This window comes from Strigops habroptila, chromosome 5, assembly GCF_004027225.2.
Source record: "Strigops habroptila isolate Jane chromosome 5, bStrHab1.2.pri, whole genome shotgun sequence".
Lineage (NCBI taxonomy): Eukaryota > Metazoa > Chordata > Aves > Psittaciformes > Psittacidae > Strigops > Strigops habroptila.
This window is the reverse complement of record NC_044281.2, coordinates 62,896,558-62,912,667: the sequence shown is the minus strand read 5'-3', so window position 1 is coordinate 62,912,667 and position 16,110 is coordinate 62,896,558. Positions and strand designations below refer to the sequence as shown.

The 16,110-nt window shown below is 42.8% G+C and overlaps 1 protein-coding gene across 4 annotated transcripts in view; it reads left to right on the top strand.

Annotated features, from left to right (window-relative positions):
- ARHGAP22 (Rho GTPase activating protein 22) overlaps positions 1-16,110 on the top strand; it is a 153,177-nt gene that overhangs the window by 128,915 nt on the left and 8,152 nt on the right. For all 4 annotated transcript variants that reach the window (XM_030486295.1, XM_030486294.1, XM_030486296.1 and 1 more), the window contains 4 exons: positions 3,440-3,572; positions 8,229-8,302; positions 9,862-9,983; positions 12,774-13,674. In XM_030486295.1, coding sequence (XP_030342155.1) covers positions 3,440-3,572; positions 8,229-8,302; positions 9,862-9,983; positions 12,774-13,674 — 1,230 coding nt within the window. The remainder of the gene's footprint in view (positions 1-3,439; positions 3,573-8,228; positions 8,303-9,861; positions 9,984-12,773; positions 13,675-16,110) is intronic.

The following is a 16,110-nucleotide window of genomic DNA, read 5'->3' as shown; positions in this document are numbered from 1 at the left end:
GTGAAACATTTATTTCAAAACAGTAAATATCTTTTGATTTTCTGCAAAACTTGAGTCAAATGTTTCTGAAATAAAAATGGCAATTTTGCATTTTTCTTCCCAGTATAAAATGTTGACATAGTCACTCCTTGCCTGGTACAAAGACATGCTAGCTGTCTTCTTGTCCTGCTGACCATGCCAACGTCAGGGAGCAGCAGGGCCAGCTGCTTTACAGAGCAAGGTGAGCCAGGAGCCAAGTGTGGTAACAAGGCTGGCAGAGTCAGTGATACAGTCCAGTGATCACCTGGCAAGTCCATAGTGATGAGGCTAGGTAATCCACCTGTGTGTCAGAGTCCAGATCAACAGGATCTGTAGCCAGGCACAGACATGGCTGTGAGGCAGTGAGAGTTGTAGCTCAGACACAGGATAAACAATAGAGGCTCAGTTTAGTATTGGCTCCCACGAGAAGAGTGTCAGCCCTGGCTCAGAGCACTCCTGTCCAAAGTCAGCAAGGGAAGGGGGGCAGCTCTCAGCTGTGCTATGTCTGTGTTGGCCTTGAGCCCAGGCAGTCAATTCATAAAGAGGGGTGGATGCTCTCAGGGCCCCCACAGCCAAATCCTGTCCATAACTGTAACATTTCCTTCCCTCTCTCATATATAGATGCTACTCAGAGGGAAGGTCAGCATTGTGCTAACCTGAAGAGTGCTTTGAGAAATGGGCCTTGACCCTAACAAAGCCTTTGAACTCCAAGGATATTTGGATCCAAGGCCATTTTGCATATCTGGCCCAATCTCTGTCGGAGGTTCAGAAGTATGATCAGATTTGGGATCTTGACTTGGAGACTTGGCTCCATTTCTTGCTGGAAGCCCCTAGCACCACTTTCTGAGGTGATACAGGCAGCATCTGGTATATTGCCAGTACATTAACCTAGGGGATCACTTCTCCTGGACCTACAACCAATCTTGACATTGTCAATAGCATCCCTGCCTTCTGCTGCAGGAAGAGGAAGCAGTCTCCTGCATAGGAAGCAGTGTTTTGGTGTTTAGTGTTTGGTCTCATCCTGGGAGGAGTATCCTTAGAGTTTATTGGGAACATTCTTCTAATTCTTCCCTCCCCTCAACTTCCCAGACCACCCATCCTCCTTTCTTTGATTCTTAACCACAGTCAGCATTTGCTCCTTAAATAGAAGTGTCAAATATTTGGAGATATTTTAATGAAAAAATAAAGTTTGAAATAATCAAATTGTCTCACTTCATCTTTTCTTAAACATCATCTTTTCTATTTTTAACTGAATGCCTGGGTGTTCTAGTTTAGAATTGGAATTATTTTAACTGATGTGGAAGTGAACAAAATTATTTTGGAAAACATTTGTATTTTGGAACAGGAGTATCTACAGAAGGAATTAATTAGGAATGACAGTTTCACTTTCATCTTTAGTCTAATTAGTCTAATCCGTACTAAATTCATTGACATGAAGATAAGCCAAGCCTGCCCCCAGCGTTTTTAAAGCAGGAAGCACCTTTATTTCCATAGGCATTTTCACTAGCTAACTAGATCAGTGCTACATCTCGCCTTCAAAAGAGGCAGTAAAGTTCTCCCTGAAGGAATGCCTGCCTTTTGGATAGTTGATTTGAAATGTGATAACTGAAGGTTCAGTACGGAATTAAAGGAGGCAAGCTTAGGGGTGCCTGAATAGTGTGACAGTTGAGAGTCCCCCGGTCATTGACTTTTGCTCTTTCCACCATGTCCTCTGCAACTTGTAGGCCCAAGTCTCTGGTCTTTGATATGGATTGTCACAGATAAGCGGAGAGGCAGTTCTACCCCAGCTAAGTGAAATGCTTTTCCTGCATACTTTTCTCTAGGCAGCGGCAAATATTTTCTACAAGTGTGAAATCCATAGGCTTGTTTCCAAATCAGGTGCAAAGAAAGGAATATCTTCTTATTTTCCTAGTTGCAGTCAGTGTTTGTAGCTGTCCCTTGTATGCTAGAGCCTGCTTGCCCCATAGTGGATCAGATCTCTTCGATGACTGATAATTAAAATGCCTATTTTTAAAAGGCTTGCTTTTCCAATTTGGGTTTTAAATGCATATGTATATTTTTATGAAAGGCCAGTCGTTGCTGTTTTGGAAGCACCTACAGCAGTCATCGTCTTTTGCGCTTCCACACTGCTGCAAGTTTGGCTGGTTTTCACGTGGATTTGTGGATGAAACAGTAACTGAAGCCAGCAGACCTGAAGCTGTAGTCTGGGCTCTTCTTCTGGGTAATAGTTATATCCACCATCCATGCCTGAAACGCTACAATAAAAAAGAAAAAAATAATAAGGATGATGACCTCATCTCTACAGCATTTATAATCAACTGAAGAAAACAGCTATGTGAAACTGTGGTATTCCCAGATGTGATGGGGCTGATTATCAAGATTAGTAGCAAGTGGTAGCTGCTAGCAGTTTTCTATTACAATTTTTCCAGTTTTGTTTTAGCACTGTGCTCCAAAAATGCTTAAAAACATACTAAGCAGAAGAGATTCAGCTTTTAGACAGAGAGAGATGAGGATTTGAAGCTCTTGCTCCATGGTTACTGATATGTTTTTCTTAGGGTTCTTTAAAGACTGTCAGAGCAATAGTGGGTAGGGGAGAGCTGGTGGCAGAATCTGTTTAGCTTTCCAACAGTCAAAACCTTCAAGGTGGTCATCTGCAAAGATTAACAAAGTTGTACATCGGGACATTTTGAATCAGAGAGCGATACTGTCATACATCAAAAGCTGGATATGAAACTGAAAGGGAAGAACATCATCATAGGATCTAACACCTCAAACCCAACTTAAAACAAAGGAGAAAGAGGAAAAAGAAGTTCCTGGAGTGGGAAAGAAAAGATAAAGCTTGATATCCTGGCATAGCAAATGGGCTAGGAAATGCCAGATACCATAGCCTAGCAGCTGTGCCAAATGGCAATAGAGAGCCTGGAGTAAATACAGCTTCCTCCATTTTTTTCTGAATGATTGTCCAGGATGGTTGAGAGCCTGGCCTATCAGACTCAGGTGGGTGCTGACTGGGAAGAGTATCAGGCAGGAGTGATCAGTGAGAGGATCAGAAGTTATGTTTGATTGCACGAGGATGCAGAGCTCTACTGTTAGTGCTATGTGATTGCTGTGCACTTGCCTGAACTGTATTGTCCCCATTCCTGATCCACATTGGCTGAGGAGCCACAGCATCACCCTACCTTAAGCAGTATCATGGGCATATCTCTTCCACTGCCTGTACTGCCTGAGGTGCATTTATATCTTGACAAAATGGGAGATTTCCCTTGTTCCTGCTTAGTACAAGCATGTGGTAAAACAGCTGTTTTCCTTGTGCCTACTTTCTCCCTGTCCCTGTGAGAGACCTTGATTCACCCCCAAAGAAAGTCAGCGAGCTTTGGGGTGGTGTGGGTTTCTAAATTTCCTTCCCTCCTCTCTATTGCAGCAACACTGATGTTCACACTGTGGCGTCCCTCCTGAAGCTTTACCTTCGAGAGCTGCCAGAGCCTGTCATCCCCTTTGCCAAATATGAAGACTTTCTTTCTTGTGGACAGCTACTCTCAAAAGATGAGGGAGAGGTCAGTGATTCTTCTAATCTGCTTCCTTCTGCCCCAGAGGTTGTTCCCCAGACTCAATGTAGTACAGCTTTTTTCTCATTGCTGTTCAGTCCTGATTCAAATCAGTGAAGTTCCTGGAACCTTCCACTGAGTTTTGCTGAAGCCATGAATTGGGCATTAGTATCACAGGCTCCTGCTTGAAGCAGGAGCTTTTTTGAAGTCAGTCTTGTAGCCTGGTGGTTTTCCTGAGCAAATTCTGCTGAATAATCTGCAAGAGTTGCAGGGTGGGAGATCTGGGTTCCTTTCCAAGCCTTGCTGTTGACTCATTAATAAACTGTATGAAGTCACTCCTTTTTTCTGCATTTTTAGTTTCATGTATCATAACAGCTTCCCAAAGTTTTGGTGGATGAGACGTTGTTCAGTGCAATGGTCTTTGTATTTCTTAGAGGAAAGGCACTATGAAAGGACAGGCTATGATATTATCCCAAAATGGGGGGAAATATGCTATGAATATTTTCCCAGAACCTTCTTCTGATGTTCTTCTCTTTGGTTTCCAGGCAAGCAAAGGGGCTGACAAAAACCTCCAAGTCTGTGGCAATCATGGAAATTTTGATTCAGTGCCTGGGAGGAGCAGGATAATTTACAATATGATTGATTGGTCTGTTTCATCCATATTGTTCCTCTTGTGGTGATGTCTGAGCTCTTTGCTGACTGAAAAGGCACGTTGGATCTGGTCTAATGCGGGTGGAACTGTGCCACATTCTAAACCAGAAATTTAAAGAAGCTCTCTAAGGATTGTTGTTAGTGTCAGCTAAAGAAGCAAAGGCCTGAGGGCTTGCAAGTCGCAGTCTACAGTTCTGTCCCTTTTCTGTGTGTGGCCTCAAAAGCGTGCTCGCATCTTTATGTCTGGTGGGGATTGTAAAAACTTCTTTACTGAGAGCCTGGGGTTCACCTTCAGTTCAAGTGGCAGAAGACTCTGGGGAGATTCAATCCTTCTTGATGCCCATAGGAAGATGCTTGTTTGCATGCGTCAAATTTAGCATATCTGATAATGTCATTTTTTACGGATAAAAGGCAAGTTTGCTTCTATCTGTACTCACATGATGTATCCTGTAGCCAACTCTGAGAAAGCAAATTTCTGTATAAGACACAGCATATTGCCACATGTGGATATGCATTTGCATCCTGGACACAGCCACATCAGTGTGCCAGTGCACTAGTAGTGCTGTCTTTTAATGGGTACAGGTATGTGACTACTAGCTCCAAGACTTGCTCATTTTCTTCCTGATCCTCAGGCAACTTTGCAGAGTGCTATGTTACAGACAGTACAACGGTTGATTTCACACGAAACAGCAGCATTTCTAAGGCAGTGGAGCTGGTTGTGTTTTGGTCTTAAGATGTGCAGACTGGGAAGTTTTGGATCCATTAAGCACTATTGCACAAGAGTAGAGACACTGCCAAGTTGGGCAAACGTAATTGTACATCACTGCTCAGCTTATTAACTACGTAGTTGCCTGATTTTGCCTGCACAGGCTGCAGCAGTTTGGGAAACAATATCTCTGTTGGTTTTGTGGGATCAAGGCCAGACTCAAATGACTCCTAGTGCAATATTCTCTTTGGATTAGAAAGGCAATGCAGAGCACTAGATAGCCAAAATGAAAGCTTACAAAATACAGCATTGTTAATAGCACAAAGTTGTCTTGCTAGACTGCTGTAAACATAAGCATTTATATTTATTTGTCAGGAAAATCTGGAACCTCAACAAGGGCTGTTTACTTTTTCAGAAAGAAAGGTGAAGTGTATACACGAAGGGTGGAGAGGCAGTACGTGCACAGTAGCACGTGGAGCAGAATGTAGCACAAAGTATACCCAGCCTGTAGGGCCTGACTCGCCTACCACATAGGAAATCCCACTGCTCAAAAATGTGGTTTCACTGAAAGCATAATTCTTTAGCATGAAATTATAAGCAGGAAATTTCAAAATTAAATATTTCATTTTGAAAAAGTATTTGGAAACAAAATGCAATGTTACTGTTTTAATTTGAAGTGTTTTTGTTTTCATTTTTCACTTTGAATTTTTGAGCGAGAGTTTCGGACTCAAAGTGTCATTTTCTTTAGTTTTATATACCCACACACCCCTCCCCCCGATAAAAACAGAATTACTGGGGGCAAAATAGCTGTTCAGATAAAATTGCTGGCACCTCATGCTGGTACATTGTGACCATAGATAGTGTGATGTTAGCTTGGCCTAATCACCATCTGCAGCAAAAAATACAACAGCACTGCCCTAAACTCTCCATTTTTCATTCAGATTGCTGTTCATCTTCATTCTGCACCCTACTAACCTCTGGTGTTGGAATGCGAAGAGAAATGTATCAGAGACCTTTGGCTGTGCTGAGGCCTCCAGGTATCTCAGCAGGAGTGCAGCATTAAAAAAAGATCTCGTTCTAATCCCACCTGGTTGGGAGGGATTGAAAATTAAAAACAATTTTAGAGTAAGAACGAATAAAAGATCTTCACATCTCTAAAAAATCATCTGAGTCCGAGCTGACTTGATAAAAAGGCTAAAATATAGTAGTATTTTAGCCTTCACTACTGCCTGTCCTCTGGCAATGCATACAGCAGTTCAGTGGGCTAAGCATGTGGCTTTGAATTTTTAAAGAGAGGTCTGAATTTGAGTGAACATCTAAAATGTTGCTATCCCAGCTAGAAGCAACTATTTGCTGCTGAGCTGTTACACACATTACAAAACCCTTGGTTTTGGGGTCACTCCTTGGAAAGCATGCATCTGTGGTAAATTGGAAATGCAGCATTTTCAGCAGGGTAAGAGTTATTACTGCAAAATACCAGGCTGAATTACAGTGCAGTGCCTCTGTTGCTTGCTAGGCTGCAGCCATAAGCATCATTGGTGCTATTTGTTAATAATGCAGCAGATTCTAGCTTGCATTTTCCTTTACTCTTTCATTGGGGTGTTACTAGGCTCAGCCTTCTGGCATCTGTTGGTGGGTTCAAACCTGTGGCAGGCCAGATAAAGGCTGCAGCAGGAGAGAAAGCTTTTTTTTAACCTGGCAAGTGTTCATACCTTGACGAATATGAAGAAACTCTCTGTATAATGGCATTTATTAATCTGTGTAATAGCACATTTGTGATTCCTCGTGACAGAGCACGGATGATAAATTTTAGAACTTTTTTTTCTTTTAGGTAACATCTTGTACCTTTAGCTCATGTTCCCAGCTGTTCACAGCTGCCTGCACTGTCTGTTCCAAAGCCCCTCTTGCATCCAATGGAGCCATGGTATTTTAATTTAAAGCACTTGAAATACGGTGCCAAATACCATCCCTATTTCTGTATTTGAAATAAATTGGGTTACAGAGGAAAATTCAAGAGGAAATTAGGTCCGTTATCTCACCCATTTATAGTTCAAACTTCTCACTTGAAAGCTGGATGACCTGAACAACTGACCTTAACTTTCACATCCATAGCACCTGTCCTTGATTCAAGTTTTCTGAAGATTTTCAAAGTGGCTGGTCTTTTGTTGGTGTCTCCATTGCTGTCATAGTTAAACCAGCAGAATTTTTAAGCTAAGGAATTAAAAAGGACTTACTGCTTTTAAGAATTTTTTTAAAGTTTCTTTTTTTTTATTAGAGGACTTTTTTTTTTGTGCTGGGACATAACAGAATAAAAAAGCATCTCTACATTCAGGATGTTAAGGGTAAAGGTGGTGTTCTCTGTATCTTTCTGACTTGTCTGGACCAGAGAAATCAGGAAGGTCTTTCAAGAAGCTGTCCAACAGAATTCCCTCCCTAACAGTCCTTAGAAATTGAGGAAAGTTTTAAATGGCTGTCCAACTTCACTTCTTTGGATTGGAGCCAGCTGCTTCTGGAATTTCTCTACTGTTGGTTAGCAGCCTTCCCTCTTTAGTTAGCAGCTTCGCTCTTCCCAAATGTGCTTGGGTATCTGTTTTCCCACAAAAGATTTAGTTATCTCAAAACCCAGCAAGTCTCTAGGGCAACTGCAGCATTGACAGGAACAAGCAAATGATGCTTGGGAGGACAATAGACTTCTGAGTCAGAGGTTTTCATTAGATGATTTCAGTAGCTTCAGGGTTTTAAGTCATTCCTCCAGCAGATGTCTCATCTTACATTTTAATGCAAAGATAGAAATTTTATGAGGAAATATGTCACAACTCAGAATGACTGCAAATGGAAGTAAGTTATTAAAAAGGAGGTAGTTGAATTGGAATGTCATTCAGGTTTATTAAGAAAAAACTCTCCTGTGCTCGGGTGAGCATTACTGCAATGTATTTGTACTACACTCAATGCCTCAAAGTTTCAAATAGGCCAGGTGCTGAAAAGGCACATTTGCTGGTACATTTATACCAATGTCAGTAAGCAAACTGTGAAAACTAGCAGGCCTCACTAATGGAAGGCTTCTACATCAACCATTAAAGTTGACAGGATGATTTTCACTGATTTTGAGAACCAAATCAAGTTCTGGACATCAGGTTCTGGACAACACACTGTATGACACCTCTTTTAAGGCAAAGCCTCATTGCGTTATCATCTGTTGTTTGTGATTTTGAATCTGGAAAGAGGACCTTGTAGTACTGAAGGAAAGTCACGTATGCTTTGCATCATTTACATTGATATCTCTCCTCCTTGTTTTTTCTGTCCCTCAGGGTACCCAGGAACTGGTTAAACAGGTGAAGAATTTGCCCCAAGCCAACTACAACCTCCTCAAATACATATGCAAGTAAGTGAAATTAATTAGCACTTGGAAAAGTTACTAAGTTTCGTGAGGCTTGGTCTTAGATGCAGATAATTTACTCTGAAAGTATGAATATTCAAACATCACTTTACAGGTAAGTTACTGCTCCTATAAAACATGTGCAGCCTGCCTGAAGGAAGCTCTTGTTTTATCCAAGAATATCAACCAGGCAATTTGCTGTCACCCACAGCAGAGATACTAATATGTTATATTATTTATTTCAGAAGCACTTAGAGACCGGTAAAGAAAGGGATTTTTTCCAGGTACCACACACTTGGAAGATTTATGACACAAGTTGAGTAGCAGATGCAGTTATAATAGCCAGCCTGGCCTCAGCTCTGTTTTGGAAGTGGGGTTGGGAATGGCTTCCTCTTGGAGCACCAGGGACTCTGCAGCCTTGTCTCTTCCCATCTCTTTGCTGAGTCTCCCAGTTTTGCAAAGTGGGCTGGAATGTCTTTTGGGAGCTGGAACTGACTGTTACCCTAGATACAATGTGGTGAACTTTGTTGTATTTTAGTCTCCGCGGTAGTTAGTCTTTTTATGAACAGTGGGATTTGCACATCTGGAGCAGGCAGTAGACACAAACGCTGATGTGAAACACATGACTTATTCAAGAGATGTCAAGCCCTTCCCAAGTGTACAGACAGATAGCATTTCTGAAATGTATTTTTGAATGCTTTAAAAATTAATTTTGCTTTACTATAGAAGCACATAGTCATTTGTTTTAATAACTGAGCACCTCAAAACACAGATAGCTGAAGCAGGGGAATACAACGTTACATGTTTCTAATTGAAGAACTGAGGAAAGGAAAGGCAAGTAGAATTTGCTTCTGACTCAGTGAAGGAAACTGAGGATTCTTAGGTCTCAGCATAGTGTCCACCACAGGGCAAAGCTGCAAAAATAATGAGAGTGCCTAGAAAAGCCACTGCTGCCGGTAGAAGCTTTGAAGTAGTGCAGAATGACAAGGAAACTTTTTCCCTGCCAAAACCCATCCAATCATCCAGAAATTATCAACAGATTAAGAAACAGAGTACAGACAGAGTGAGAATCCACTTCTGAAGCCACTGAGTCCTATGTCCTGCTATTGTAGGCTTGCATGTCATATAGTAATTTTTACAACTTGACTAATTATGTATGCATTCACAAGAAGCATTTGGGCTACCTCTTTATCTGTATTTTATTAGGTTCAAGCCACAAAGCTCTTTCCACAGGCCTTTAGTTCGAGGACAAGGACATGACTGAAATGTCTTTTTACTACTGTCATATCTGGAATGAAAACTGGCAGAAGCCAATCTGTGCGATTGGAGAATTCCTATAAAAATGTGAAAATCTATCGTTTAATGCCCAGTATTGTTCATACACTAGGAGGGATCTGAGGTTATTACTGAGTATCTATGTTGCATTAGTCCCTGGAAGCATTTCAGGTACCAGGTTTCCATAAGCACAGGACAAAACTGTCCTGGCTCCAGAATGTCTACAATCTGAGAAGTGACTTGCTTATTATTCCTCTCCTCCTTTGATTTTTCTGGGGGGGCTTTTCAAGGTTCCTTGATGAAGTTCAGGCTCACTCCAGCATTAACAAGATGAGTGTGCAGAACCTGGCTACTGTATTTGGACCAAATATATTACGGCCCAAAATGGAAGATCCGGTGACCATGATGGAAGGTAGGTACCACTCTTATGAGACAACAGAATACCTGTGTTTTGGAGCTGTAAGAGTATGCTGAAAGTCATTCATTCATTGGTAGCTGTATCACTTCACTGCACAGTCAGCAGGAAGTGAAGCAACCCCTTTCATCAGTGCCTATGAGGGAATGTACTGGTTCACCTCCGTTATTCCACTCACCACTGGCCTGGGAGTGTCTCTCCTCTCTACCACATGAAGATGCCTCTGCCCTTTTGTAAATTATTATGTGAAACTCTTTTTGAACCCACTGCTAAAATGGAAGCTCAGATGTTCTTCAGAAGGAGCATGCTCAACTACCAAACTGCTGTAATTTAGTGTAGATGCATTTTGGTGGTTAGACAGCCAAGGAACTGTAGATTTTGCTTAGTAAAGGAACTGTAGATTTTGCTGTGCCACAGTGGCTACAACTAGGTGTCTTAAAGTGTTCTCTTCTAAGGAGACTGGGTATGGGTCGGAACTTAACTGAACCCAAGGAGTAAGCTGAAAATCACTGTTAATTTTGGATGTAAAAATCTGAAGCTTGAAAATTATCTACCTCCATATGGGTCAGGAAATGCCCAGGCCATGATCTCTGGCTGGTTGACATTGGGGCTGGGATACAGCCCCTCTCCCAGGTGCCACTGGGGCACAACAGTGGTGCAAGTTTTAGCACAGTCTTTGCATCAAGTTTTGTGGGATCTTGGCAAGCCTGCAAAAAGAATTGATGGATTCATCCAGCATTATGCGCAGATGGAGATGCCGTGCCCAGGATGTCTGAGCTCAGCCCTGGCACTGCTCCCTAGCTGTAGGGAACAGCTCATACGGTGCTCTGCATGATCGAAATCCTTCATGGAACACCAACATTATCATGCATTAGTAGCAGCAGTCTCTTTATCTCTGCACAAATGACCTCTGAAAAGTACTGCACATGTGTGCCCTCCAGATGGCAACTCACTATAAGGCAGCAGATCCAATTCAGAGCACGACCTGACATACTGTAGTTGTTCAGGGACTCGAAGCCTGCTGCAGAGGTGTGGGCCATATTATCAAGGGTAGATTTAAGACCTTCCACTAGAAGCAAGGAAGGTACAAAAATGTGGGAAGGAGAAAAACGAGGTGCAGGAGCAGATGCTGGGTTGTTCAGTGTTACAAAGGTGGGGATAGCTGAGACTTCAGTCCGTTGTGTGATGCTGTGACTTCCCCTAGCGGCCAGTTGACCAGCGCTCCAGCGCTGATAAAGACTTTCAGCCTTGGCCAATAAAATGCTTTATGTTCTGTTGCTACAAATGACAATTTCAGGTTCATACACGTCAGGTGTTTCATTATGCCATTCACCTGATGGCAGAGGTGCTGTGCTGTGTGTAGGTGCACAGGTGCCACAGATGTTGTGGTCTCATGGTCTCTCTTAATCATCAAATAAAAACACTGCAGCGACCTGACCTGGAATTCTGTACTACCACAGACCTGAACTGTAGAAAAATGGGGATCCAGTGACTGGATTTTTAATCTTGATCATTATACTCATAAGCAACAGTGATGGCAATGTTTTGTTTCATTGTTAGTTAAGAATAGAAGATGGATTAAACAGAAATAACAGAGAAGTGGAAAGACTAAGTAGATTTTTTACCTTCAGGGTAAGATGGATCTGCTAAGCCAACTGATACAAAAAAATACTGCTGGTAGTTCTTAGCAAAAAGCACTTTAATTGTGTTTGTCTTCAAATTTGAATCATGAATTTGAAATAGAAATTTCTGAAGTGTGACAGCTAAATTGTTAGGAATCCCTTCTCTCCAGAGAGGTTTATTTTCTTCCCTGCATTCACAGACATAAAATAGAAATTGTAGGTGAGCTCAGTACCTCTTGCTATCAGGCCAAAACCTCACTATTAAATGCAGGCTTTTATCTTGAACCCCTGAGCACATCAGTCTTATTCTCTATTTTGAACAATACTTAAAGACAGAATTACATGTTTGCTCTTTTAAAGGTTTTCCTCTTTTGTAGAAAGTAGTTTGTATTAGGTTTGGGAAGTGATGTTCTCTATTAGTTCATAATGGTCTACTCTACTACTGGAAAAAGGTGACAACTCATTTCTGTGGATAAATAATTGCAAATACTTTCTGTACTTGCTGTATGCTTTCTGCAAGTGCCTGCATCATAGAGATGTCATACTTTCTGTAAATTTCTCTATACACTGTGTGCAGCAGAAGCCCTGAACTGAAAGTTCTGTTTCTTCAATAAGCACTATCTCTGGGTCTGTTAAGACTGTGAAACTGGGTGCAAAGGTAGTTCTGGAAACCTACTGGTTTTGGAGGTTGGACAGAGTGGTGCTCTATCCCAGAAAATAGGTTAGTGTGTTCAGACCTGGCATGCGTATCTGCACAGGGATATGCTGTCCTGGATGGGTTCAAACACTGATTTTGATGCTGGCTCTGTACCCCTGCCTTGGTGTGGCATGCCCTGTTTTCCAGGTGTCCTCATCTGTCAACCTCAGAGGTGTCCTTAAGCAGGCCAACTTATTAATCATTGCTAGTGACCATTTGTACTCTGCTACATTCATGAGCTGTGCTGACACCTGCATCCTTCACAGTCCCCATTTCCAGCAAAGGGAACGATTCCTGTCTCTTGCAGTCCTGTACAGAAAGGTCTAGAGCAGATGTTTGTGCAGACCCATTGCAGTGCATGGTGGCCACAGGTCTGCCTCACGAGGAGCTCACAGGACATCTCACAGACAGGAGTGTCTGAAGTCTTCCATGTCTCATCAAATGCTTGCCTTTGTTTTCTCTGCACAGGTACCTCACTAGTTCAGCACCTGATGACAGTGCTGATAAGCGAACAGGGTCGAATCTTTGCTGTTCCTCAGGCTGATGTGCCAGGGAGCCAGCTGGAAATCAGACCTGTGCGCCAGCGCAGTACTGTGGAGTGGATCTCCGAGGAGGATGGGGATGACAGCAGGTCAGAAAACAACTTTCCCAGTCCCGCTGATTCGCCTTCTAGCAATGCTGTGGCACTAGAGACCACTCCTGGACCTGCGGTGAAAAACACTCCCTCAGAGCACAGTGGCAAATCGGCTCAGCCTGCCACCAGCCCCAGCAAAAGAGTGCAGACACTGCCTCCATGGAAATACTCCTTCCGCCAGCAGGGAGCACGGTCTGTGAGTCCAAAGCTGGGCAGCTCATCCTTAGATATCCCCAACCTCTCCTCCAGTGGGAACTGGTTGATGAATGGACTGTACTCCCTTCGAGGCCACCGCCGGACAGCCTCTGGGGAACGAGTTAAAGACTCGTGTTCTTCCCAGAGACTTTCTACTTATGACAATGTCCCTTCATCCAGCCTCTCCCTTAGCACACACAGTATGGCCAGCACCACGTGGTCCACATCATCATGTGAAATCTCTGTGATGGACTCGGTCAGCAGCTGCGCAGCCTGCCGGGCCAGTGACTCTTCTGCTTTAAGCTCTCTCAAAACCGAGTGGATAACTCAGGACTCACTGTCTCAAAGTGAGGTCAAGACTGCAGATCTGGAGAACAGCTCTGACAGGTTTCAGGCATGCAGCAGCAGCAGCGAACAGAGCAACCCGGCTGCAGCTTCCAGAGACTCTGTCCAATGCTCTAGGGCATTACAGAGCTTGGTGGTGGAGCTAAAGACAGAGCTGAGCAAACAGAGGACTGAGTATGAAACTAGTATCAAAAGGTAATGTCATCTGCAGGGGGGACAGTTGTCTGTCAGCATTACCCCTGTTTGAACGTGGGTGTGGGTTACCAAGTATATCAGGTTCTCAGATCTGGAGTTTGGGTTTGGGAGGCAGCAGATGTGGTTCTGCTCTTTCCTCACTGCTCTCTGACTACAACTTCCCTCCCTCTGATCTGAGAGGATCAAAATAATGGGATTCCATCACATAGGGAATTCCAGTATTTCACATTCTGTGTTTTCACTGGAAATTAGAACTGCACAGGTAATACCAAAATCTGCTCTTAGTTAGTGTCCCTGGAGAAACAGCAAAGCAAACATCTTGGAGGGATTGGGACCCAGGGTGGTCAGGCCTTAACAAGGAACTCTGTTAGGCTGTGTAGGTGTCAAGAGGGCACCGAGGGCTGCTTGCTGCTTTTCCCAATGGAAACATTCTTCAGGAAACTGATCTTGGCTATTCTCTGTTTTGGTGAGCTTTTGGTGGTGGTGGTGGTGTTGGGATTGCATCTCAGCTACAACTTTTTTAGTACCCCTTTTGTGTTAAACTTCTAGAAATCTCACTTTTGACTTTTGATGTACTTGTGGTGGTCCTTTGCTTGTAAGGACGCACACTGACTCAAAGTAGCAGCAAGGTGCTGCCTGTACAGCAGATATGTGAACTGTGTAGTTCTTAGGCCGCTCTGATGTTTATTTGCATAACTGCAACTGATGGTGCTGTACTGCAGATCTGTGCTCAGAAAAATTCCTTCCGTTTTACAGCAGAGATGTGTAGGAGGGCAGGGGATGTAGGAAATAGAAATTGTTATAATAACAAGGAAGTCATATTTATTCATTTGTGTGAGTTAGTGTATTAGGCTTTGTGAATCTTAAGTGCTGAATAGAATGACTTTCAGGGAACTATGCACATGAAATATTGTTGCTTAAAGGAATTAGATATGTTTTAATTTACAGCCATATGCAAAATTGCACACCATGTTAAAATACAGAATAATCATCATTGGCCTGGGCTCTGCAGCACACATACTTGGCACAGAAGAGAGGTTGTAGGTCCCATTTCTTACAGATAGTTGAGTTCTCAGCGTTTTTACGTGTGTTAAGGTGTTAATTGTTAAAACTGGTAGCATTTACATGTCTCAATTTCCAATCAGTCTCCCAAACACGGTACCAAAAGCACAGAGGACTATTTGTAGGAATTGCATAGCACAGTAGCACAGCTTTAGGCTATGTTTGTTGCCCTTTTTTCTTTTTTTTTTTTTTGTAAGTAAGTATTTTCACAAAAATGTGTTTGAGCTGTGATCTCTGCCAGTGGGGCAGGTCTTAAGGTAGGAACTCCACTTGCTACCTTCCTGCTCGATTTTATGATTTCCTATGGTCATGATTTGCCAAACTGCAGCTTTTCTGCCTCTTGCATTGTACTGCCTTGATATGTGAAGCTGGAAGGAGAATCAGACCATGTAGCAGTTTTAGTTCCCATCTAACATCACAGAGTGGGAGAAAAGCTTAACCTGCTTTGTAGTGCCAGTAGAAGAGCTGCTGAGAACAGCACTGGTTGCTAGCATGGTGTGTTGGAAAAGGTCTGTGAATGAGGATGGTAGTTCCTGGCTTAATTTTTTTTAGGCTGCAAAACTTGGAAATGTGTATCTGCACGTACACATAATGTGTACCTGCTGCCTGGGGGGAGAGATGGCTTTACACCTCTTATCAGTGAAACCATTCCAGCAGGGGCCTTCCGCTGTTACATTGGGGCCATCCAGGAAGAGCTGTTCTTCTTTCCAGCTGTTGAGCAGTTTCAGCTGCTTCAGCTCTAACAGCTGCCTTTCCCTCCAGCTGTGCATGGACAGAGAGCACTGGGGCTGGAGGGGGAGGTCTGTAAATTGGCCAGGTCTCTCAGGGCAAAGTAGCTGAGAGGAAAATTCCTAATGAACTAATAGTTTCATAAAATCAAGCAAGATGCAATCACTGCCTTTTTGTATTAAACACGATGACTCCAGCTGTTCAGGATTACAGCCTGAAGGATCTTGCTGTCAAGTCTAAGAATTTCATGCCAAGTTTTTCAGCTCTCAGAAATTTTGCAATATTTTTACAACATCTGCGGCAATTTACGTGTGCAAAAATATGCTCCTTTTGAGACTGCATGGAAGTCTGCTCCTGTGGAAAGACAGGAGCTAACTAGCAAAGAAAGGAGGCAGCTTAGCAGGAAAACTTTGGGCTGCCTCACTAGCTTTATTTTATTGAAGATAATTTAGTCCCCAAAAGTAATAATTAGTTCCTTTACAATTGTACATGTGCTTGTGTGGTTTGCAGAACTCTGTGTGTGTAGCAGGGCATGTTTTAATGAAGGAATATGAGCTTTTTGTTGGCACATACATAAGCGGAGGGAAAGCAGAGTCAGTACCTGCCTGGGGCAGAGGTAAGGAGCACTTGCTGATGGAAAAAGCT